Here is a 23,888-nt window from a genome sequence, read left to right as displayed (position 1 = left end):
TTTTGTTATGTACTTTCTCGCAAGTTCTCCGGCGGTCTATTATATGGCGATGTGGCAAAAGTTTCCCTATAGGCCCATCAATACCTTTAATGTTTGAGAGCTGGGTCAAATTCAGGTTTAGGTCAACAAGATTACGTAATGTTTGAATCTCTCTGTTCTCCACAACCATCTGGCTCCTCTGAACTGAGAGGAATTTGTGTATCTTTGAAGGTAAGAGGCCCAAAAGAGAACAATTGCTGCACCAGATCAGTTCTATTGTTGCAGGCTTAGCAAAGTTGAAAGGATGGACTTTCCATCTGTTAGAGAAGCCTATAGTTCAGAACCTAAAAATCCAATGGCACCCAATTCATACTAAAACTTTGATCTTGGTCTCATGGTCTCCACTCCCAGCAGGTCTCTATAAACTAAACATTGATGGCTCGTCCCTTGGCAACCTTGGAGTAGCTGGTTGTGGAGGAATTACCAGAAACGATATGGGAGGGTTTTGTGCCGCTGTTGCTGTTCCTCTAGGGCACACATCCAATATTGTTGTTGAATTTTCAGCCCTTGAAAGGGGCATTTAGCTAGCTATTGAGCTGCATTGCTTTCCACTGCTCATTGAGAGTGATTCGTAGATTCTAGCGCATTCCCAAACTGCCTTTACCACCTGGATGGCCGCCCCTGGAGTATTAAGCATGTCTACCGAGAGGCCAACTCGGTGGTCGATCACTTGGCCAAGAGTGCTACAAGTCTCTATGACGCCACGGCTTGGCGTGCCTGGCCACCTGATTTTATTTCTCTTCTAATTTCTTATGATATGGCCAGGACTTCTCATGAAAGTATTGTACCATAAACTCTTTATCCTTTTGTACCATTCTTACTTATTAATGAAAAATGGTTAGTGGCCCAAATCCCCACTGACTTACCCCCTTTTTTTTATTTTTTTTATAACGGTACATGATGTACTGGCGGCAGTGAAACTTTGGTGTAAAGAGTGTGGCAGTGCATTGCTTATAAAAAGGTATTGAATTCATCTCAATTGACTGGAATATTTTCTAGATTGACTAGTAAACTAGGTCTCTTTCTTGATAACTAGGACCAATGGAATCTAGGGATACAAAACACGACTATGATTGATTCAGTAAAGTCTCTGTGGTTTTCTTGCTGGATATTAATTTACAGTAAGGTTTCTACAAAAAGAGAATTCCTTTGTATTTATTTAACTGCAGCAGTCATGTGGACTATCAACTCTATGTTGAATCAGGATTCTTTGTCATTTTTATCTTCTGTAATTTCTGACACATTGCTATGTGATTTGCTTGATAGGGTTTCATGAGGTTGTGTATGAGTTCCATTTTGAGCACGTTCTGCTTTATTTTGTTTGGTTATGTGTTGATTTTCTTGTGCATTTGTCTTTGTTGCCTGCAGACACTACAAAGGAAATCAATCGCCAGTCCTTCTCAACTGAAAAAAACCACACTACAATCTTGGCTGGGAATGACAAGTCTGTACTAATCATATTATCTCTTTTAAGTTTACTTGAGTATTCTTATTTTGAAAAGCTATGTCCTGGCATTTCTTTGTTATGTTTTTTCCAATGTCCAAATTATATTGTTGAAGAAGTTTCAAATTTGAACCTCTGAGAATGTCCCTTGACATTTGTATCATTTGACTGGATTTAGAGTTACTTTTTGTAGAATTATGGTGCTATTTCACTTTGTTATATGGTTTGCTAGTTATTATTCCTTCCTTGTATTTCTTTAATTTATTCTTATAACTGTGGTTATAAGTTGGTATCTTATCTAAAACTATTTCTTTTGATATATAGTAATAAAGGGAAAGGAAATCACAAATAATGAATCAGCATTCTCCAGGCAGTGATAGAGTGTTGATAATGTGGCACTGTGATACTTTGACCTTTTTGTTGTTGGTTGAGAACACAATATTCATAGGCAGCTTCATGTCATCATGGTTAACTTATCTTGGGGATTGGGACTAGGTTGGTGGGGTGATGTTTCAGTGCTTATTTCCTGTGCTAATCATGATGGCTTGTTTCTCAACACAATCACATGTACTTGTTGTCCTGATTATCAATTCATTTTGTTGTTCTTTATTTTAGCCTTTTGAGGTATAATGAAACACTTTGCTTATATTGGGGTGGCAAAAAATCTAGCCTTTCTAAGGTTCTCTTTTTCCCCTTGATTTTGAGCGAAATCTGTTTAATTTATTTTAAATTATTTTATTTATTTAAAAAATTGAGAGAAATTTGATCAGTGGCGAGCTATTGTTCAAATATTATGATTCTTGATAGAATATATGATATCAGAATAAAGATTAAAGCTGAACCAAATTCGTTTGAATGGAAATGCAATATGTTGATGGGTTGCTATAAAAATGGAACTATATTGGGTCATTATGTCATAATTTTTTGGCTTGAAGTGTGTAAATGCTATTTCTTTTTAACTTTCATAATTATCTAATGCCTACAATTAGTTTTTTGCTTTTTTTAAAGAAAAAGCGCATAAGATGCTTTTTTTATAAGATGCAAAGGCCATTTACAAGATGCAATTTCCTGGCCATTTATTTTGGTTTGCAACTTTGCATCTTAGGCCAAAAAAACAAGCGAAGACATTTATTTATATACCCTTGTAACTAGAATATTAATCTTTTGTCCCACATTCAAAATTTCAACATCAAGTGGAGGTTTGCATTGCTGTAAAAGATGGGGACGCGATGAGGCATGTGAAGGGGCTACTGCCTGCCTAGTGCGAAGGAGGGTGGCCCACATGTCCCCCCTCTTTAAGTTAAAAAAAATCATAAATAACTAAAAAATGGGGGGTTACAGTTCAACCAGCTTGATTTGCCGGTTTTTTGATAGAACCGGCCGGTTTTGTTATAGAATTGTGGTTTGGGGGGAACCAGCTGGTTCCCGATATATGGAGAACTGAATCGGCTCCAATGATTTCTGATCCGGATCGGGTGATTCCGGTCTGGATCAACGATTTTTAAAACCTTGGATTAAACCAACACACACATTTTCTTTCTCATGCCTGTTGTATTACTCAACAATGAGAAAAATCATTATTCTCAAAAAAACAAAGAGAAAAATCATTGCTCAATGGGACACGCTAATTAGATGACTTTTTTTTTTCCTCTTGATATATGGACACTAGATTTTTTATTTCCTTAAAAAAATTCATATTAGTAATTAGTGAACATTGACTTCGCTTTGTTACTAATGTGACCAATTTTGAATTTGATTTGTTTGGAGCTTTATGGCATAAGCATGATATCTCCAGATATGATGCTTTTTATGTGTGCCTCAGTTTACTAATATGCTTGTGGTTTCCAAATGGTTGATGATTTCTTCACTTTGGATTTGTTTAGTATACCCTCAAAAGCAAGCAACATCGATGAGGCTGAAGTCACAAAAGATGGTATCAATTCAGATGGCTCCCAACCTGTGGTAGCTATGATAGAGGCGGTTGATGAATCAAGTTGTAGCTCAAGGACTGGTGAAGTTGTTACCATGACGATAGCAAGTGCTGGTCATACCTTAGAAGGTGCTGAATCGGAGCTTGTCCTACAACCACTCCGACTGGCATTTGAGACAAAGAATGTAAAGCTCGTGGAGCTTGCATTGGATTGCCTTCATGTATGTGATCTTGTCTTCTAACTCTTGTTGTTCTTTTTGCTCCTTGTTGATTTTTTTGCTGTTTGTGTAAAACACATCATTTGTATTCCTTTTATAAATCCAAGTTGCATTTTACTGTGTCGCATTGATTTTATATGTTCTTTTTCAAAGTAATATACTTTCATTCTATTTGACTTGCGTGTATGTCAGTATGTGAAATGACTGCCATTAACAACTCGATGCGCACGATGGACTTTGGAAAATTCTTGGACAAATAATGTTGAAGGTTTAGCTAGTTATGTTTTGATCGTAATATTTGAAATAGGAATCAAGGAGTTGGTTTGGGATTGGAAGTAGTAGCTTGGAGCATTACATGGGGGTAAGGGTGTGCATGTGCACGTGCCTCCGTGTGTGGATGCACGTACACATACATACTTACATGAACTGAGATGAGCTAATAGACAGATATTTAGACAGAGAGATGGACAGAGATAGGGATAGGTAGATCGCTATATAGATAAATAAAAATGAGCTTCCTTGGAAGTACGGCTGCCAATGGGCCGGGCCCTGCCCGGAGCCCGGGAAAGCCCGGACCGGATTCTGCACAGCCTGGTGAGGCACGGCCCGGAACTATGCCCGATAAGGCCCATCCGTTAAAAGCTCAAAAGCCCTGTGTGACCCGTTAGGGCCCAGAATTATACTCAGAAGCTCGGCCCAGCCCACTAGGCTTATTGGGCCCGGCCCGCTCGGCTCAATTTAGACTTTTTAACTTTTTTTTTTTTGAATCTCTCCAAACTTTTCTTGTAAGCCAAAACAAAAAAAAAAAGAAGCTAATTATTTGGTATTCTAGTTACCTTCCATTGCTAATTATTTGGAAACTTATTTCGCATTGAAACACATCAACATGATGCTCCAAGGTACATATGAACTTATATAGGAGACCACACAAAAGAAGAGGTTAGGCATCTTGGTTTGTGGTTAGGGTCCAAGAACTTGTAAAATTTCTCAGAGATATTGTGCACACTTTTAGATAGAGAGAGAGGTTTGTAGAGAGACCTCTGTTTTTAGAGAGAATTTTTATACATTTTAGAGCGAGAGAGAAAGAGAGAGTTTATGCAAGTCAGAGACATGTTATGGGTGGCTTCTAAAGAGAGAGAGAGATTCTTTATGCAAGTTAGAGAGAGATCTTTTATGTAAGTTAGAGAGAAATCTAGAATGAGAGAAAGAGAGAGAGTTTATGGGTGGTTTCCTTGAGTTCAAGAGATGTTTTACCATTGAAGAAACAAAAACAGAATAACATGCAACTATAAAAATTGTGTGTTAGAGAGAGAGCGAGGGAGAGAGAGAGGTTATATTTGGCTTTTCCCTGAGTTTTAGTGATATTTTATCAGTGAAGAAACAAAAACCGAAAGGACATGCACCTACTTGGGGGAGTGAGAGAGAGGACATGCGCCTACTAGGGAGGGAGAGAGAGAGAGAGAGAGAGAGAGAGAGAGAGAGATTATGTGCATGAGCAACAGAGTGATCATGCAAACAACTCCATTGAATAGAGAAAGATTATTTAGTTTGTACTAATCTGTTGTAGATGCAGAGAGAGAACACATCCAACCAACTTCTGTGTGTCATTGTGTGTGTGAGAGGGAGAGAGAGAGAGAGAGAATATTCAGTTAATGTGTATCCAAGAGAGAGATTATGAGACATGCTTATCAGAGCAGCCCAGCTAGGTGACCAGATTTCGGTCTTTATTTCAGCCCGGCTGGGCTTGTCCAATTATACTCTATACCCAAAATGGCTCCCGCAGCCCATTAGCTGGCCCAGCCCGGAAGCCTAGGGCCCGCCCTGTCCATTGGCAGCCCTACTTGGAAGTAGGGATTGGAAGTACTACTGGAATCTATTTGACGTGTCTTCAGTAATGGCAGAGTCAATGGGTGCCATATTTCTCAAATTCTCAGAAAGAAAGTAAAGGTACCATGTCCTTGTCATGTCTTTTTAATGCATTGTTGTCGAGGAGGGGAAGAATATCTTTGGAAATTGTGTTCTATTTTTTTTTTCCTGAAGTATTTGGAAAAAGAGAAACAATGGGATCTTTAATGTTCTTTACATAAACTATTGGAGCTTGAGAAAGTAGAGAGTTTTTTTTTTATTAATAATGTTAACCTTGTATTACTATAAAAATGAAAGTATACAGCAGAAAGAGGGAGGAAAGGACCGAGAATACCTACGAGAAAGTACAGAGAGTTCAATGATTTTGTGCAACATAATCCTAAAGAACTTGGTTGGGTTGGAAATTAGTCACTTGGAGTTACTCATTGAGAACTAGACAAAAGGATGCTACTGGGCCCAACTTCCAAACAGAATCCTAGAGTTCAATTTTAGCAGAAGTTCTCAAGGGCACATGGGTCCAGGTGGGTACATGCGACTTAAATAAGGCTGAGGCGATGGCCCCGGAGATGGGGATTAAGGTTTACTTTTGCTTTTTCTCATGCTCCTTGATTGCATATGGAGGCTCAATCAGTGCTATCTGAGGCACCTAAAAGATAACTGGATTCCCCTTGTAGATTAACATATATTATGGCTATCATTTGTTAGATTTGGGGGGTGGTCTTTGTACCTTGTTTCCCAAGAAGCCTGCAAAGAGGCCGATACCCTTGTTCGATAGGATGTGGACACGGATTTCACTCTCGTGGTATCCTCTTATGAGTTTATCCCCATGGTATTACTTGCAGAGGATATGATCCCTTCGTTGTTGGCTTACATGCTTGCCTAACTTATCTGTTATGGTTTCTCTTGTTAATCATTGTGAAAAGTACTGTGAACACTGCTGTAGACAGTGGCATGAACAGTAAAAACTAGAGAGAAAGGGAAAAGTAGAGGAAAAAAAATACAGGGGAGAAAAGATGAAGGAGAAGAGAGAGAGAGAGGTACATAGACTAATTGCCTATCCCACATGTTCCTCTTAAACATTATTTCTAATAACTGGATGATAACATTATATAAATGCCCTTTAAGTACTTTAGTAACACCTAATGTCCTAAAGTTTATAAAAAAGACAAAGATACCCCATACTACATTCAACACTCATAACCATGTAATGATTTAATCTTTAGCACTTCCCCTCAAGCAGGAGCATAGATATCACCCATGCCCAACTTGGAACAAATCTGCCGAGTCTGGTTACGATCAAGAGACTTGGTAAATATATCAGCCAATTGATCAATCGACTTCACATATGGAGTTGTTATCTGCTTGCTTGTCACTTTTTCCTGAATAAAATGGAAATCAACCTTGATATGTTTTGTTCTCTTATGAAAAACTGGGTTGCTAGCAATATGTGTCTGCTAGCCTGATTGTCACAGAACGTCTTCATTGGCTCAATAATCAAGAATCCCATTTCCTTCATCAAGGTTTTCAACCACATTAGCTCACATGCAGCGTGAGCCATTGCGCTATACTTAGCCTCTACACTAAACCTTGCTACCACATTTTGTTTCTTGCTTTTGTAGGTCACCAAATTTCATCCAACAAAGGTACAATAGCCTATAGTGGATTTTCTATCTGATTGAGATTCTGCCCAATCAGCATCAGAATAGCTATCAATTCCAAAATCGCCGTTCTTCTTGTAGATGAGTCCTCGACCTGGAGCCCCCTTCAAATATCTCAAAATCCTTCTTACTGCTTCCCAATGTGGTGTTCTGGGGAAATGCATAAACTGACTTACTACACTCACAATAGAGGCTATGTTTGACCGAGTTATTGTTAGGTAGATAAGTTTTCTTACAAGCCATCGGTATACCAGGGTCTTTTAATAAATCACCATGATCCTTTGACAGTTTAATACTTGAATTTATAGGTGTATCAACTGTCTTAGCACCCAATATCCCTGTTTCTGTCAACAAATCTATTACATGTTTCCTTTGAGATAAAACTTATACCATATTGGGACCTGGCTACCTCAATTCCAAGAAATTACTTAGCTGTCCCAAATCCTTTGTCTGAACATACCGTTGCAGATAACTCTTCAATTTATTAGTTCCTTCTTGATTACTCCCTGTGATAATGATATCATCAACATAAACCACCAAGATAATAATTCCAGTAGATTGTTTCTAAATAAATATGGAATGATCCACATGGCTCCTTCAAAATCCATATGTCATGACAATTTCGCTAAACTTCTCAAATCATGCACGTGGGGACTGCTTCGGTCCATAACTTGCTTTCCTCAACTTACATACTTTGTCTGACTCCCCCTGAGCAACAAACCCTGGTGGTTGTTCCAAACCCTGGTGGTTGTTCCATATACACCTCTTCTTGTAGATCACCATGAAGGAAGGCGTTCTTAACATCAAGTTCCATCGTTTATTTGTTGTTACATATATAAGCACTCAGACCAAATTAAGCTTGGCTACTGGTGCAAATGTCTCAGAATAGTCAATACCAAAGGTTTGTGTATACTCCTTGAAGAATAGGGTTAAGACATCTATATGGAAACAGTCTCTAGCCTTATGTTCATGAACAAAGAAGAGAGTGTGGGTGCATGTGCCGAGCACATGAAGCGTGTGATGTGCACTTGCACGTGCACACACGTGGGTACTAGGGCGCTTGAGGCACAATTTGTGCGCTTGCATATGCGCAGGGGCTTCTTTAGCCTATGCACAGGTATGGGTTGCACTCATGGCTTGCTTTCTTTTTATGAGACACAAAATAGACTCGTTGACCCATATGTCGGAAGGCATGCATATGCGCAACAACTATACTCCTAGCTGTTGGATTAGGCACGCAGTTTGTGTTGGTTTTGTGACTGTTGGAGCAACGTAACAGTTTGTAACCATTGGATGGTGACTGTTGGGTTCCTACCATTCACATTGCATTGTGAATGGTCACTACTGTTCACTTGATAAGCCATCTTCAGTCTATAAATAAGGGTCTGTTTTTACTTTTTTACCACACAATTTTCTTATCCATTTTCGCACTCATACTTTCTCTCTCTAAATTTTTGTATTGATTTTCTATCTATAAAATTCGTGCTCTCTTTCTCTCTACATTGAGGCAACTCTAGGACTTTGAAGGTTTGTCATTTCAGTGCATTAAAATGGCGAGATTATTAGAGATCTTTTGTTTTCAGATGTCCCGAGGACTAGTTTTCCCTGTTCACCTTTTTGAACCCTTTGATATACGTCAGTAAGGAGAGCCATGATAGTCTTGGGATAACACCTTAGGGTGACTGAAACGGAAGGTCCGTCCATCTTTCATAAGTTTTTATTTATTCATCCACGACAATATTACTTTGCCTGTGTTTCACCCACCCAATTTTCAACAATTCAAGACTATATTTTAGGCTGAGTTAGGTTCTTATTGATGTCTATGACTGTTTATACGTCGAAATGTTTTTACATGGACACTCTTGATGAAACACCTCTATAAGTATGGAAGTGAGGCCGCTTCCTATGAGATGGGACTCGTCCCTAGAGTATTTATGAAATCAGGATATAAGCACAAGGCCCAAAACGTGCTACTTGCTAAAAGACACCAGAGATACATATTATTTGTGGGTTGAATTACTGGTCTGTTGGAAGGAATGTGGTTCAAAGTTATACACTACTATGAAACTTTATGGAATTTGTAGTGCATATTTTAAGTGAAGGTTCAAACTTCAAATCGGATATACCTTCATGGTATGCAAATAATACATGGTTGCCTACATTTTTCATATTATTTTAAAATAGTGGAGGAAATGTTAATATTTTTGGTTTTAAAAGTACTAGTTAGTATTTCAAAATAATATACTTTTAAATAACAATTTTTGAAGTTTTTAATAAAGAGAGAGAAAGTCGTGGTTTTTTAATTCTACATTGAAGAATAGAGTTAAGAATGAGTCGCATTTATATAGAAACACTCTCCAGCCTTATGTTCGTGGAACAAAAGAGAGTGTATGGATGCATGTACAGAGCACGTGAAGCATGCAACGTATTCATGGACACAAGGGCACTTGGGGCAAACTTTGCGCTTTGCATGCTGGCATCGGCGCAAAGGCGTCCTTAGCTTGTGCAAGGGTGCAGGTTGGGCTCGCGACTCGCTCTCTTTTTATGAGATGCGGTATGGACTCATTTACCAGCATATCAGACGGCGTGCATGCGCGCAACAGGTATATTCCTAGGTGTTGGATTAGGCGCTGCAGTTGTGGCAATTTTTGACTGTTGGAGCGGCGGTTTTAGCAGTTTATGACCGTGACTGTTGGGTTCCTAACAGTCACTTTGCATAATGAATAGTCATTACTGTTCACTTGAAACGATACCTTATACTCTAGAAATAGGGTCTGTTTTTACCATTTTAAAACACATTCTTCTGACCCGTTTTCTCTCTCATAGCTTCTCTCTCTAAATTTTGTTACTGATTTCTCTTTCTAAAATTTGTGCTCTCTTTCTCTCTTTTAAATTGCATTAAAAAGATTGTTTGTTTTCATATATCCCGAGGACTAATTTGCCAGGTTCACCATTTTGCACAATAATATACATCAGTAAGGGGGCAAAATATTATCTTGAGACAGCGCCGTAGCGTGATTGAAAACAGGAAGATTCTCCCATCCTTCATCAATTTTTATTTATTCCTCCGCAACGATGTTACTCAACCCTCGTCTCACCCACCTAATTGTCAACAAGACAAACACAAATAGATATACACAAACTAGTTGACAACAAACATGCACTGATAGATAGATATACGTATAGACAATTAGATAAACCAACCATCTAATGGGTAAACTGATTAACACTAGACAAAATGTGTGGTTAATAGATGTGTAGACAGATAGGAGGAAAAACATATTAAAGATATGGGGACACCTCGATGGGTAGAATTGGTAACTGAGTCCTCCCTTTCCCCCCATTATCCACTGTGGTATTTTGTTTCCAAATGTGGTTCTTGGTTAGATAATAACGCTGGTAGATGTTTCACTGCCTTTTTTGCAGCTCAATCTACTTGATTCTGTAGTAAAGGAGTAGTTTTCTATGAACATGTCAGTGACACATATTTTATGCAATTATGTTTATGAACATTTCAGCAACACTTTTTGGCTCTAATTGTGGCTAAATGTATTTTGATGTATTTCACTGCAGAAACTCATTGCTTATGATCATTTGGAAGGTGATCCTGGTTTAGAGGGGGGTAAAAGTTCTCCACTATTTACTGATATCCTCAACACAGTGTGTGGTTGCATTGACAATTCTTCTTCTGATAGGTATGAATTTCATCCTTGTTTATTCCATGTTCTACGCGTCCAGGTCATCAATTTTTCTAATTTTTGTGAAATGTGTTGGGAACTGCAGTACTGTTTTGCAAGTGTTAAAGGTTCTTCTAACTGCTGTTGCATCAACAAAATTTAGAGGTATGCAGTCAACAATCAACATTTTTGTCTTCTATATGCCCCTGGTTTCTTTGTCTTGTATTGCCCATGAAGGCAGCTCATTGAATCCTATTGTATGTCCATGATCAAGTCTCACTGTTCCCGTACGCCTGACCTCTATGTTTTTCTCACCTCAAGGGTCTTACAAGAGGAAAGCTATCAGTAAATTGCCTTTTTAAAAGTCAGCAAGATCTTTTTATGGATTTTGCTTTTGTCTCGATGTTGTTGTAGGCTTTCTTTTTTATCAATATGGAGTTGCATTTAAGTATGGGCACGTATTTCTAATCCTTTGGTCAGAAGACATACTTGGATCTTTTCGATCCGAAATTTTGGGAACCACTTAAGAATTACTAGATGCTTATTTTCAGTAAAAAATAAAAATAAATAAGAAATAAAATTTAAGTTTTTTAACACTTATATCTCTCCATCTAAAAATTGGATGGTCTCTATTCTAGGGGTGAGAATTTTCCTGATCTGGTTCGGATCCACCTAGATCTGGATCTGGATCCGAATAGTATACATCGGATCCGGATCCAAATCCGAAATTTTATATAAGATCTGAATCTGGATCCGGATTTACTTCCCTTTGAATTGAAGTTTGTAATTTCCACACGCCCTAATGAATTATATATATCAGCACTTATTAGTGATAATTATGAAAATAATTGTTCAATAACAAGAAAAGGCTTACGAAAATGCCCGAATTTAGAAACAGAAATTTTATTGCCATTGCAAAGAACAATACACATGAATCCCAAAAGTAAATTTTCATGAATATGAAAGGCACCTAATTGTGCTGATAGAAACAAAAAAATGGGAAAAAAAGAGAGATGTTATTGAATTGTTTGAATACATTTTTTTCTCATCCACCAACAGAAATCTGAAAAAAAAAAAAAAAACACATACTTGCTCCCATGTCAGGCAAAAATGAGTGGGTGTGGAAAGAGAGAGAGAGGGAGGAGAGAGAGAAGTCGGTCAGTTGGTAGAGAGGGAAAGAGATGAATGTGGGGTGTGAGGAGAGAGAGAATTGAGCAATGGGTGAGAGAGAGAGAGAGAGAGAGAGAGAGAGACATGGGTATGTTATAGGCATGGGGTTGCCATCTCCACTTGGTATAGAGGTTATCGGGCCTCCCATTCTTAGAGTAGCGAAACCCATCATCGATGAAAGGGCAACCCTCGACTGATACAGAGGTAAAGACTCATCCCAAACGCAAGACCCATCATACAAATCACACCCACTCATTGTTAAAAAAAGTGGATCGCCAGCGTTTAAGCGGTCCCCAGGCCTGGGCGGCCAAATTGGGCAGCAGTCCCTGGGCGGCCGCTTAGTACGTAACCTAAACCCACAAGAACCCATTTTAGAGAGAAAGAAACCTCAAGAAAACTATATTTTGTGACTTTCATTGGATCAAAGTGTTTCTCAAAGTTATGAAAAACAGATCCAAACATCACCCAGGTAGATTTGATTTATTTTTGGAGTTTTATAATCCTATTAGAGGGTGTTTTGATTGTTTTAGCACCATAAAACATCTCAGATGTGGGAGTTTGGAGTTCGAGCAATCAAAGTAAGTGCAAAACTTTATTTTTTAGATTGCTTGTTTTATTTTGAAATGTCTTCTTCAGGATCTAGTCGAAGTGGAGATCCAGGTTGAAAATATAGATATAACTCGAATCCAAATGACAAAAATTGCATTGGATGCAATTTTTGTGAAAAAGATACAAATGGGGGCATAAACTGGTTTAAGAAACATCTTGTCGGTTTTAAGGAGGATGTTGCCTTTTGTAAAAATGTTCCTGAAACTATCCGAGAGGAGATTAAGCAATATATGAATTCTGTAAAACAAAAACAGGAACAAAGTCCTTGTCATTTGAGTAGATCTATTTCTGCTGCTTTTAGAAGAAGTGATCCGGGTTGGAAGTATGGTTATAACCCAAAACCAAACGATAAAAGTTGTATAAGGTGTAATTTTTGTGAAAAAGATACCAATGGGGTGTTAATCGATTCAAGAAACAACTTGTTGGTATTAAAGGGAATGTTGTTTCTTGTAAAAAGGTTGCTGAAGCTATTCGGGATGAGATTAGTCAACTTTTGAATTTAAAAGAATCAGAAAATGAAGAAAATGAGCCATGTTCTATAGAAATATCTTCTCCAGGTTCTTCTAGAAGTGGTGATCCGGGTTGGAAGTATGGTTATAACCCAAATCTAAATGATAAAAATTGTATTAAATATAATTATTATGGAAATGATACTAATGGGGGCATTTATCGGTTTAAAAAATGCCTTACTGGTATTAAAGGAGATGTTGCCCCATGTAAAAATGTTCTTGAGGCTACCAGGGAAGAAATTATACAATATTTGAGTTAAGAGAAGCACAGAAAGATAGAAAAGGGTAGAGCAGCCAAAACTCCTAGGACCTCATCTGCACATACTAGTAAGAGGGAGGCAGAAGAAGAAGAGGGGGAAGAGGCAGATTCAGAAGAAACAGAGGAGGACGAGCGTTATATTGAAGAGGGAGACGACTCTGATGATGATGGTCTCGAATCTGGTGCATATGACGAAGCTTACCCTATTCTTTCTGATGACGATGATGATGATGACGACTAAAGACTCTTGGTGTTGAATGTTGACTGTTGTGTTGAGTGTTAACTATTGTGTCCTAGACCTTCGGTTCAGCTCGCCTCCATAGCCACTCACATGCTTTCCATAGCCCCCTCATTTTTTGGATTTTTTGAAAGCTTCATGTAATTTTTACGTTAGGCGGTCTTATAAGCCCTTTTTGTACATGATACATTCCAGTCCATCCCCTTGGGGGTGAATTTCGCCCTCTCTCTCTTGAACACTTCATACGCAGTAATACAATGTTAACCTTCTTAAAAAAAAAACTATTTGTGTCCTAAAATGTATATTTTTTGAATTTCTATATATTTTCTTTTTCTTATTTTTAGTTTCTACTTTCTAGTTTCTAGTTCTACTATCTAACTTTTGTACGTACAGTCAACAATGTATCAGATTATCAGTGTATGCTTGTATAGTTTTACTGTTTTAGCATTGTATGAAAATATAGATTATGCTCTTATGGATTATCAAAATTCTCTTTTGGATTTCTAATCTTTTTTTTTTTAATTGGGATTATGGTCTTATGGATTATCAAATTGCTTATGGATTATGGTCTTATGGATTATTAAAATTCCTATGGATTAATCATTATCAGTCATCAATTTTTTTTTTTCAACTGGGCCGCCCAGGTTTTGGGCGCGTGCCTAGGCACTGGGCGGCCGCTTAGCGCTTTTGAAACACTGCACCCACTCTTCTCCACCTCCATGAAATCAATCCTCTCTTTCTTAGGCAAATATTTTTGAGCATTGTATCTCAGATACCTTTGCTGCCTTCCCAACAAGAAACCCCCATTAAAGACACTGATATCAAGATAAAGAAGTCCAAAGAAACATGCACCATGAAGCACAGAAACCCTAGAATCCTAAGGCAAAAAACCGGTTAATTTGGCTTGAGAACTCTACGAAATCCCCTCAACAACTCCATTATTGCGGCAAGTCCTTTGTGCTCTTCTTTCATGTCAAAAAACCAGAGGCATTTGCTTCACCCTACCATGTGTCACTTTCTGTTCTTTCACTGTGCTGGAGATGAGTGTTGTGCAAGTAAGGGGTTATTCATGGGGCACTATCTCATGCTATCTTTCATGGCCATATGTGTACAAATCATTTTGGAGAGACTTGTTTTTTTTCTTATTCCTGAAATGGAATGGAGTTATACAAGGAAGAGGGTATTCATGGCGATGGAGCGGCAACAGAGAATGGGCTGGTAGAAACCCTAAGTAGCTAAGTGTGTATTTTGTTTAGAGAGAGAGGAGATCCCCCCGTTCATCTTCAATTAATATATGGTGGGGCATAAATCTTCTAAAATTTAAAAGTGTTATATATTATATTATATTTGATTATATAAATTATAACTTATATATGTATATATAATATAAATTATATTATTTTTAAAAACTGGGTCGGATCCGGATTGGATCCACCTGCACTTGCATCCGATCCGGATTTTTATTTGGATCTAAAATTTGGGTCCGAATCCATACCCAGATCCGAAGAGGATCCGAATTCCTGGTTTCGGATTCGGATCGGGTAAATTCTCAGCCCTACTCTATTCAATCTCGAGACATTAGTTTTTTCAAGTGCATAGAGGGTACAGTTGGAAATTCTTCTTTTTCTTGAGATCAATCTTTGGGTTGAAGATTCCAAAAATTTGGGTTAATTCTAGGTGAGGTTTTACCGGAGGAAATAAATGCGCATTCTACTTCGTCGGGAGGAGAATATCTTTTGACTTTAAGTATACATGATTCAAACTCACTCTGATGTCATATATAATGCAATTACTTTTTATAGTGATGCTTTTGGTTGTATGTGTATCAATTCAATGCATGATATGGTTACTGGTGATGGTGGGCAATATATCATAGCAAATTTAGAACTAAGTGTTGTTATGCTTATTGTTGAGGTGCAATATGGCAACAAACTCTATAGTCTGTGGTACATATGAGCTACTTATATATCTCTTTCTTTGCTTGCAGTTCATGGGGAATGCCTGTTGGGTGTGATCAGAGTATGTTATAATATAGCTCTTAACAGGTATTGGATGGTTTATTTTATGCAATAAAAGTTAGGTTCATGCACACATTGATCAAATGTGAAGAAGGTAAATCTTTTATTTTGTAGCAAGAGCCCTATAAATCAAGCAACATCAAAGGCAATGTTGACCCAGATGATCAGCATCATTTTTAGAAGAATGGAATCTGATCAGGTATATGATCGCATATCTCGAACATTCTGTCTAGCATTCTCTACCATTTTGATATGCAGGGATGTGTTTTAAAGTTGGAACCCAACAGCTAACCGAAAAAAAGTATATATGCTTCTGGTCCAGAATCAGAGTGTTGTTTCTCAGAGTACGGAGAAAAGAATCCTAGCTGCTCTTTCTGCATCTGATGGTGCTGAGCATCCAAATGAAACCTCAGATAACAGCCTAAACACAGGAAAAGAAATTTCCATGGAAGACCAAGATGCAAATAATAGTACTTTGGGTGATGCTCTTTCCATGGGCCAATCAAAAGATACTTCTCTTCTATCTGTCGAAGAACTCCAGCAGCTTGCTGGTGGTACTGATATCAAGGTTCCCTAATTCTGCTTTCATACTTGTAGTATTAAACTTTGTTTGTCAATGTCAAGAGATTCAGTTCATAAGTATATCAAAAATTATTTTATCTTCTCTGTTATGCAATTCCAGTCATTAAGCTAGGTATAACTGAATATTATATCTGTCGGCCAGGGTCTAGAGGCTGTTCTTGACAAGGCAGTTCATCTTGAGGACGGAAAAAAGATATCAAGGTATAACAAGGTTCTACCATTGAATGCTTTGTGTTCTTGGTCATTGTTATGAGATTTTTTCTGTTTGCATACTAGTATTCTTTTTAGTTTCAATGAATCTTATTGCCTTCTATTCTTTTAGGGGAATTGATCTTGAAAGCATGAGTATAGGGCAACGCGATGCTTTATTGCTTTTTCGTACTCTTTGCAAGGTGTGATTTCTTTAGGTCTCCCTTGTTTCTATCGAAGATACATGCTTGATCATGTTTTTAAATAATTCTAGGAATACGTAATATCTGCAGATGGGTATGAAGGAAGAGAATGATGAAATTGCTATGAAGACACGGCTTTTGTCTCTTGAACTTCTCCAGGTTCTTCTCATTTGCTTCGTGTTATACTTTGGTTATTGAGAATGTATGAAGGAGACTGTACTGTATGACTTTTATTAACTTGCAGGGCTTATTGGAAGGAGTGAGCCAATCTTTTACGAAGAACTTCCATTTCATAGATTCTGTCAAGGCATATCTTTCTTATGCTTTGCTCCGTGCATCAGTTTCCTCATCCCCTGCAGTATTTCAGGTTAGCTCCATTTTCTGTTCGCTTAAATTTCCTAATTATATGTCTCATTTGAGTCTGAATCTCTATGCAGCTTAGAAAGTAACATGAAAAATGAACTTAATTTTGTGGGTCTTATTGAAGGCTTCATTCCCTATGAGTGTTTATCTATGTTTTGTCCTTTTAACAGTATGCAACTGGAATCTTCACTGTGCTTTTACTGCGATTCAGGGAGAGTCTAAAGGTAATTTGGCATGACGTGTGTCAATCTCGAATCTGCTGCAAAGGAATTTTTTAATTTTATCTTTTTGTACAGTTTTTTGTGTCCATTAATTCTTAAAAATCCATTGGCAGGGGGAAATTGGAGTGTTCTTTCCCTTGATAATCTTACGGTCCCTTGATAGCTCTGATAGTCCTCTTCACCAAAGGACTAGTGTTCTCAGGTAAAGTATTTTCTGACTGATCATAATTTTTACGCACTTCTGTTCCCTTCATGTTTTTCCTCATTTGGTGAGGAAAAGTATCCCGTCCACATGATGTGGATGGATGGAACGATGCACAAGCACCTTTCTTGGTTGAGATTTCAATAAAAATGATTTAAAATATTTTAAATAAAATAACTAAGATACCTTTGAATTTATTTTGATCAATATTTTTTATTCAACATATTTTTTTTATAATTTTAATTTAATTCTACTTATAGTAATGAACCTAAATCCCAAATTTCATAATTAATATAATTTAAACAATATAAATTAAAAACAAAATTTATTTTCAGCCCTTTCATGGGGCTGGTTCAATCTGAACCATTTAAAGGTGCTTGTGCACCTTTTAAGCATCCACAACATGTGGGCGCAATACCAACCTTTATTGAAATTTATCCATGTGAGCTTAAATATATACTGTTATAAAGAATTGGAAGGTGGAAAGTGGAGTGACAAGCAGAGTTGCTGCTCAGTCGTTTGTGATTATTTACCAGTGTCACAATGGTTCCACAATGTTGCCATTCACTTCATTTGTCCTTTTGAACGCTTCTCTCACTGTTTAAAGCTCTTTCATTGAGAGGTCACCTTTTATCTGCTATTCTGCTCATGTAAAGTGATTGGATATTTTCTGTGGTGATCTGTGTGAATATTTGCATTCATGATTTTGGAAGGAACATTGATATAAACTGCTCCAAATGGCAGAGATAAACTGTAGGCGTCTAAATTAGGGGTGTCAAAATTTGTAATGGCCTGTGTACGATAATCATTCAGTGGACTAATGGAGGCTTAGTTCCTAACATCCTATACAAATATATCTAGGGGAATATCACTTATCTTGCCCTTCGAACTATGAATAAAATACACAACTACATGTGTATACTTAATTAAAAACTTTTAGGACTGGAGGTTACTATGAATAAAATACACAACTACATATGTATAATTAATTAAAAACTGTTAGGACTGGAGGTTATACCCCTGATATAGAGTTTTACAAATACATGCAATCAATACTCCCCACCTTAAACCAGTGGTTTAAAAAATGGATCGGTGCCCTGAATTGGGCACCCTAAAAACCTATCCGGATCGGTGAATCGGCGTTTCAGATCGGGAATCGGTCAGATTTGGCCTTAAAAAAGTCCAAAAAAAGTATTAAAAATCATTATAAAGGTTGTTTTTTGGGAATCCAATAAGAAATTGGGGCACTACATTAAGAACTTTTATTTTTTCATCAATATGCGAATATTGAGATGTTCTTTCCCTGTATGAATAAATTTAAAATTTTTCTTATAATATCATCTAATTTTTTTAAAAATTATTTACAGCTATAATAAAAATAATACATTATATAATTTATAATGTAAATAAATAAACAAATAAAATACAAGATTTGGTTATCCATGTATATTTATTAATAATAAACAGATGTGTGACCCTTACAAATAAATAAATCTACAAAAGTATAGAATTTAGAAACGTAAATTTGTAATTATATTATAATAAAATTAGAAAATATATAACTATCATACTTGTAATGTGGGATAATTGACAAAGCAACTTTAAAATAGATTTTAAAGTGGTTTGGGCAAGTGTTATTTTTTATCTTAAAATGTCCCATAAACTAGTAATTTTTAATGGTCAATAAACTAGTCTTAATATCATTTTTTGTTGTTCTCATATCCTAAAAGTTAGTACTGTTTTTTTCTTTTTGATCTCTATTTAACCAATAACCTAATGCCTAATATCTAATAAAAGGGTTATTTTTTATAGCAAAAAGCTTAATTTAATTTTAACAATGGATGTTAATACAATAGACAAAAAATATATGCCCCACATCGAAAAGATGAGGGAGCACTTCACTGTGTAAAAGATAGGGCACAAGGTGTTTGCTCGAGTCATCATGCCATGGTACAAAAAACATTTGCCCCACATCGAAAAGATGAGGGAGCACTTCACCGTATAAAAGACATGGCACAAGGCATATGTTTGAGTCGTCATGCGCGTGGTACAAAACTATAGGGGCAAGGCCATTTGTGTAAAAGACACGGTGGACATGAAAAAAGAGGCCAGGTTTTACTGTACCATGTAGTTTGTAAGGAAAAAGTTAGGTGGACGTGCCAAAAAAGCCTGGTGAACATGAAATTTTTCATTAAATTTTTTTTAAAAAAACAATGGAACCGCCCGGATCTCCGGATCTTGATCCAAAGTGGTATCACCGATACCCGATCCGGATCGCCCGATTACGGATCGGATCGGCGATATTTCAAACACTGCCTTAAACTGTCTTTGGCAATTCAACTTGGCATAGTTGTTCATAAACTTGTGTCCTGTTATGGTCATCCATTACTGAGAAGAGTTGCCAATTGAAGCTTGTGCTTGTTGATTTTGAGCTCATAAACCAAGTTGAGATCCTTGTTAATGGTTTAAACCTGATGAGTTTTACCGGCCCATATGTCATACAAAAAGTTAGTTATAAGCTGTTCTAATTTAAATCAACTTGGTGGGTTGTGGTATACTGTGAGAGTTGTAAATCCAGAACAAAATCCTTGATTACCTTCTAGTCATAATCCTTGTATTTATGCACTCTTAACAAGAACTCCTCTGACATAATATTAAAGTTATTTTTCCACATCATGGCAATTTCCTGAAGCAAGATTTATGCTTTTGACACTCCCATATTACTAGCGCTTAGTCCATATGAACTTTCACAATAATGTTGACTCTGTAACTTACCAGTGCTTTGTTATCTCGTTCTTGCTGATGCTTGTTTTTATTGTATCTTTCAAATGTGATGTTACCCCTTTGTATATTTTACTTAATTGATTTTTTAATTATTCATTACCTTGATGTATCTTGGCATGCTTGCATTTCTCTGGTGATCTCGTCTCAGGGGGTAGAATGTTTCTGGCCTTCTGTATTACGAATTAACATGACTTGCAGGATGCTGGAGAAGGTATGCAAGGATCCTCAGATGCTTGCTGATATATTTGTGAACTATGATTGTGATTTGGAGGCAGCTAATCTGTTTGAACGCATGGTAAATAATAATCATTTTGTCATAGAGGCAATTCATCTGGTGGATTGCTTCATTTATTTTGATGAACCACTAATATGAACATGTTACATCTGTTTATCTTTGTTTCTGGCTGAAGGTAAATGCTCTGTCAAAGATAGCCCAAGGGACTTTGCATGCAGATCCAAACACCGCTGCTTCATCTCAGACCACATCTACAAAGGCTTCGTCATTACAGGTGACTTCCACAAGCTGTTATTGACAGAGAAATGGATTCCTCATAGAAGATGTTCTGGCATTGTTTATATGCATGTCTTATGCAATTCAAAATTTGTCCCAACAGTGCCTTGTAAATGTATTAAAATCACTTGTTGAATGGGAGAGGTTGTGTCGAGAATCTACTGAACATTCAAGCAGCTTGCCGTACGCAGATGATGAGGTTTTCTTACGAAATGATACTAAAATAGATGAGATGAAAAGCAGGGATGATGTTACCAGTCATTTTGAAAAGGCTAAGGCCCACAAGTCAACTATGGAAGCTGCTATCTCAGAGGTATTCATGAAGCCTATTCATTGGGTTTTTAGATTGACTTGATTTATTTATTTATTTGTTTTTGTTTCTCTTCTCAGCATTCAAAGTGCATGTGTGTGTGGGTGTACATGCGCATGCCCATGCATGCATTCTTGACACTACAGTGTTCTTTAATCAGAAGGAATCCTATGGACTAAATCTTCTTTCTCCTTTCCTATACAGTTCAACAGGAGACCTGCGAAGGGCATAGAATACCTAGTTTCAAATAATTTGGTTCAGAACAGCCCTGCTTCTGTTGCCCAATTTCTTAGGAATACTCCTGGTTTGGATAAGGTGCTGAATTGTTTTCTTTTATCATTGCTTCAGTTTTTTCATTACATTGAACCAGATACTATAACAGGCATAACTTTTTATATTTTTGTAGGGAATGATTGGTGATTATTTGGGTCAACATGAGGAATTTCCCCTAGCTGTCATGCACGCGTATGTCGATTCAATGAAATTTTCTGGACTGAAGTTTGATGCCGCAGTACGTGAGTTCCTTAGAGGCTTTCGACTTCCCGGGGAAGCACAGAAGATTGACCGTATCATGGAAAAGTTTGCTGAGCGGTATGCACAATCTTGATTACAATCTGGAGTATTCGTTGCATGCTTAATACCTGATAGTCCACAGCACCATTATAACTGATACCCAATAGTTTGTTTATGTTATGCACTCTTATTTAATTCAAGAATAGGTCACATATTCATTACATGAAATGTTTTTGTCGTGAAAAATTTGCAGTTACTGTGCTGATAACCCAGGACTTTTCAAGAATGCAGATACGGCATATATTCTTGCATATGCTGTAATAATGTTGAATACTGATGCGCACAATCCAATGGTGTGGCCTAAAATGTCTAAATCAGATTTCATACGCATGAACACTGTAGCTGATGCAGATGAATGTGCTCCAAAGGAGCTGCTAGAGGAGATATATGATTCTATAGTCAAGGAGGAAATAAAAATGAAGGATGATGACATTGGTGGAAGCAGAAACAGCAGAGCTAGGCCCGAATCAGAGGAGAGAGGCCGTCTTGTCAGTATTCTGAATCTGGCTCTTCCTAGAAGGAAAGCGACTAATGATTCTAAAAAAGAAAGTGATAATATTGTTAAACACACTCAGGAATTCTTCAAAAAGCAAGGGGGTAAAAGAGGTGTCTTTTACACTGCTCACCAGATTGAACTTGTAAGGCCCATGCTTGAAGCTGTGGGATGGCCATTGCTGGCTGCATTTTCTGTCACCATGGAAGATAGTGATAATAAACCAAGAGTTCTTCTTTGTATGGAGGGATTTAGATCAGGAATACATCTTGCACGTGTTCTTGGAATGGATACCATGCGTTATGCTTTTTTGACTTCACTAGTGAGGTGAGTTTGTTCTCCTAGTGCTCATTTGAACTTCGAGTTGTCATTTATATTACACGTTTCTACCTGTTTTGGGGTACATTTGTTAACTTATCATTTTCATCAGTCTTGGATTTACACTGTGACATAACTAGTGTGCCACAAATTGGTACTGGCAGATTTACCTTTTTGCATGCTCCAAAAGATATGCGAAGTAAAAACGTAGAGGCTTTGAGGACTCTGCTCCTTTTGTGTGATGTGGAAACAGAATCGTTACAGGACACATGGAATGCGGTTTTGGAATGTGTTTCAAGGCTGGAATATATCACTTCAACCCCATCTATTGCTGCAACAGTAATGCAGGGCTCAAATCAAATCTCAAGAGATTCTGTTCTTCTGTCTCTTAGAGAGTTGGCAGGGAAACCATCTGAACAAGTATTTCTAAACAGTGTGAAGTTGCCGAGTGATTCAGTTGTGGAGTTTTTTACAGCCCTATGTGGCGTATCTGCAGAAGAACTTAAGCAAACACCTGCTCGAGTTTTCAGCTTGCAAAAACTTGTTGAAATCAGTTACTATAATATGGCTCGGATACGGATGGTATATACTCAACCTTAGATTTTTCATTTTTCTTGCTTGATGCACACACACAAAGTATTCATGCATGCATACAAACATAATGTATGCATGAATGCATGCATATTTATGTTGTTCATGAATGTTGGGTTCTCTTTTAGAATGAGATCTTAAAGCCATGTGTTGTTGTCATGGATCAACTCTCTCTTCTTCCATTTTTCAAATCTCAAACTGAGGCACTTGGCGACTTAAGTAATTTTTCATTACTTTTATTTGATCATGGAAAGTTTGTATGTTGCATCTAAATCAGGTATGGGCGCGAATATGGTCTGTTCTGTCTGTCCAATTTATTACTGCTGGAAGCCACCATGATGAGAAAATCGCGATGTATGCTATTGATTCACTTAGGCAGCTTGGTATGAAGTACCTGGAGCGCGCAGAGCTAACCAACTTCACTTTTCAGAATGACATCTTGAAGCCTTTTGTTGTTCTCATGCGTAATAGCCGTAGTGAATCTATACGCAGTCTAATTGTTGACTGCATTGTCCAAGTATGTATATTTTGAACTCTTTCTTTATTGCTAGTTAGGCATATTCAATTGAATTTCTTATATCAACAAATTTATTATCAAATTGTGGTGATCCGCTATCACTAATGAAAAGGAATTTATGGTGATGTACTGATGTTGTTCATGTTTCAGTAATTGCTGTGAGTATTTGTAAATCTGTTTCTGCTTGTTTCCATCCAGATGATAAAATCTAAGGTTGGAAGCATAAAGTCTGGCTGGCGAAGTGTGTTTATGATTTTTACTGCAGCTGCTGATGATGAAATAGAGCCTATTGTTGAAAGTGCTTTCGAAAATGTGGAGCAAGGTATGCCACATGAATATTTTATCCTTACTTTGGTCAATGACTATGAGTATCTACAGGCCGTGGTATGATAAAAC

The 23,888-nt window shown here is 37.4% G+C and overlaps 1 protein-coding gene across 5 annotated transcripts in view; it reads left to right on the top strand.

Moving 5' to 3' along the window:
* Positions 1-23,888, top strand: part of ATMIN7 (HOPM interactor 7) — a 37,771-nt gene that overhangs the window by 3,347 nt on the left and 10,536 nt on the right. For 4 of the 5 annotated variants that reach the window (XM_020663126.2, XM_020663125.2, XM_020663123.2 and 1 more), the window contains exons 3-24: positions 1,408-1,483; positions 3,367-3,634; positions 10,729-10,850; positions 10,939-10,997; positions 15,605-15,662; positions 15,750-15,834; positions 15,958-16,203; positions 16,360-16,418; positions 16,540-16,609; positions 16,700-16,768; positions 16,854-16,976; positions 17,143-17,196; positions 17,307-17,395; positions 20,378-20,474; positions 20,590-20,688; positions 20,794-21,003; positions 21,205-21,315; positions 21,407-21,591; positions 21,767-22,393; positions 22,549-22,966; positions 23,253-23,492; positions 23,691-23,814. In XM_020663126.2, coding sequence (XP_020518785.1) covers positions 1,408-1,483; positions 3,367-3,634; positions 10,729-10,850; positions 10,939-10,997; positions 15,605-15,662; positions 15,750-15,834; positions 15,958-16,203; positions 16,360-16,418; positions 16,540-16,609; positions 16,700-16,768; positions 16,854-16,976; positions 17,143-17,196; positions 17,307-17,395; positions 20,378-20,474; positions 20,590-20,688; positions 20,794-21,003; positions 21,205-21,315; positions 21,407-21,591; positions 21,767-22,393; positions 22,549-22,966; positions 23,253-23,492; positions 23,691-23,814 — 3,489 coding nt within the window. The remainder of the gene's footprint in view (positions 1-1,407; positions 1,484-3,366; positions 3,635-10,728; positions 10,851-10,938; positions 10,998-15,604; positions 15,663-15,749; positions 15,835-15,957; positions 16,204-16,359; positions 16,419-16,539; positions 16,610-16,699; positions 16,769-16,853; positions 16,977-17,142; positions 17,197-17,306; positions 17,396-20,377; positions 20,475-20,589; positions 20,689-20,793; positions 21,004-21,204; positions 21,316-21,406; positions 21,592-21,766; positions 22,394-22,548; positions 22,967-23,252; positions 23,493-23,690; positions 23,815-23,888) is intronic. The other variant, XM_088854563.1, reaches the window with a different exon arrangement.

This window comes from Amborella trichopoda, chromosome 12 (genome assembly GCF_054954075.1).
Source record: "Amborella trichopoda isolate Santa Cruz 75 chromosome 12, AtrichopodaSantaCruz75HAP2 v2.0, whole genome shotgun sequence".
Lineage (NCBI taxonomy): Eukaryota > Viridiplantae > Streptophyta > Magnoliopsida > Amborellales > Amborellaceae > Amborella > Amborella trichopoda.
This window is presented reverse-complemented; position numbering and strand designations above follow the sequence as displayed.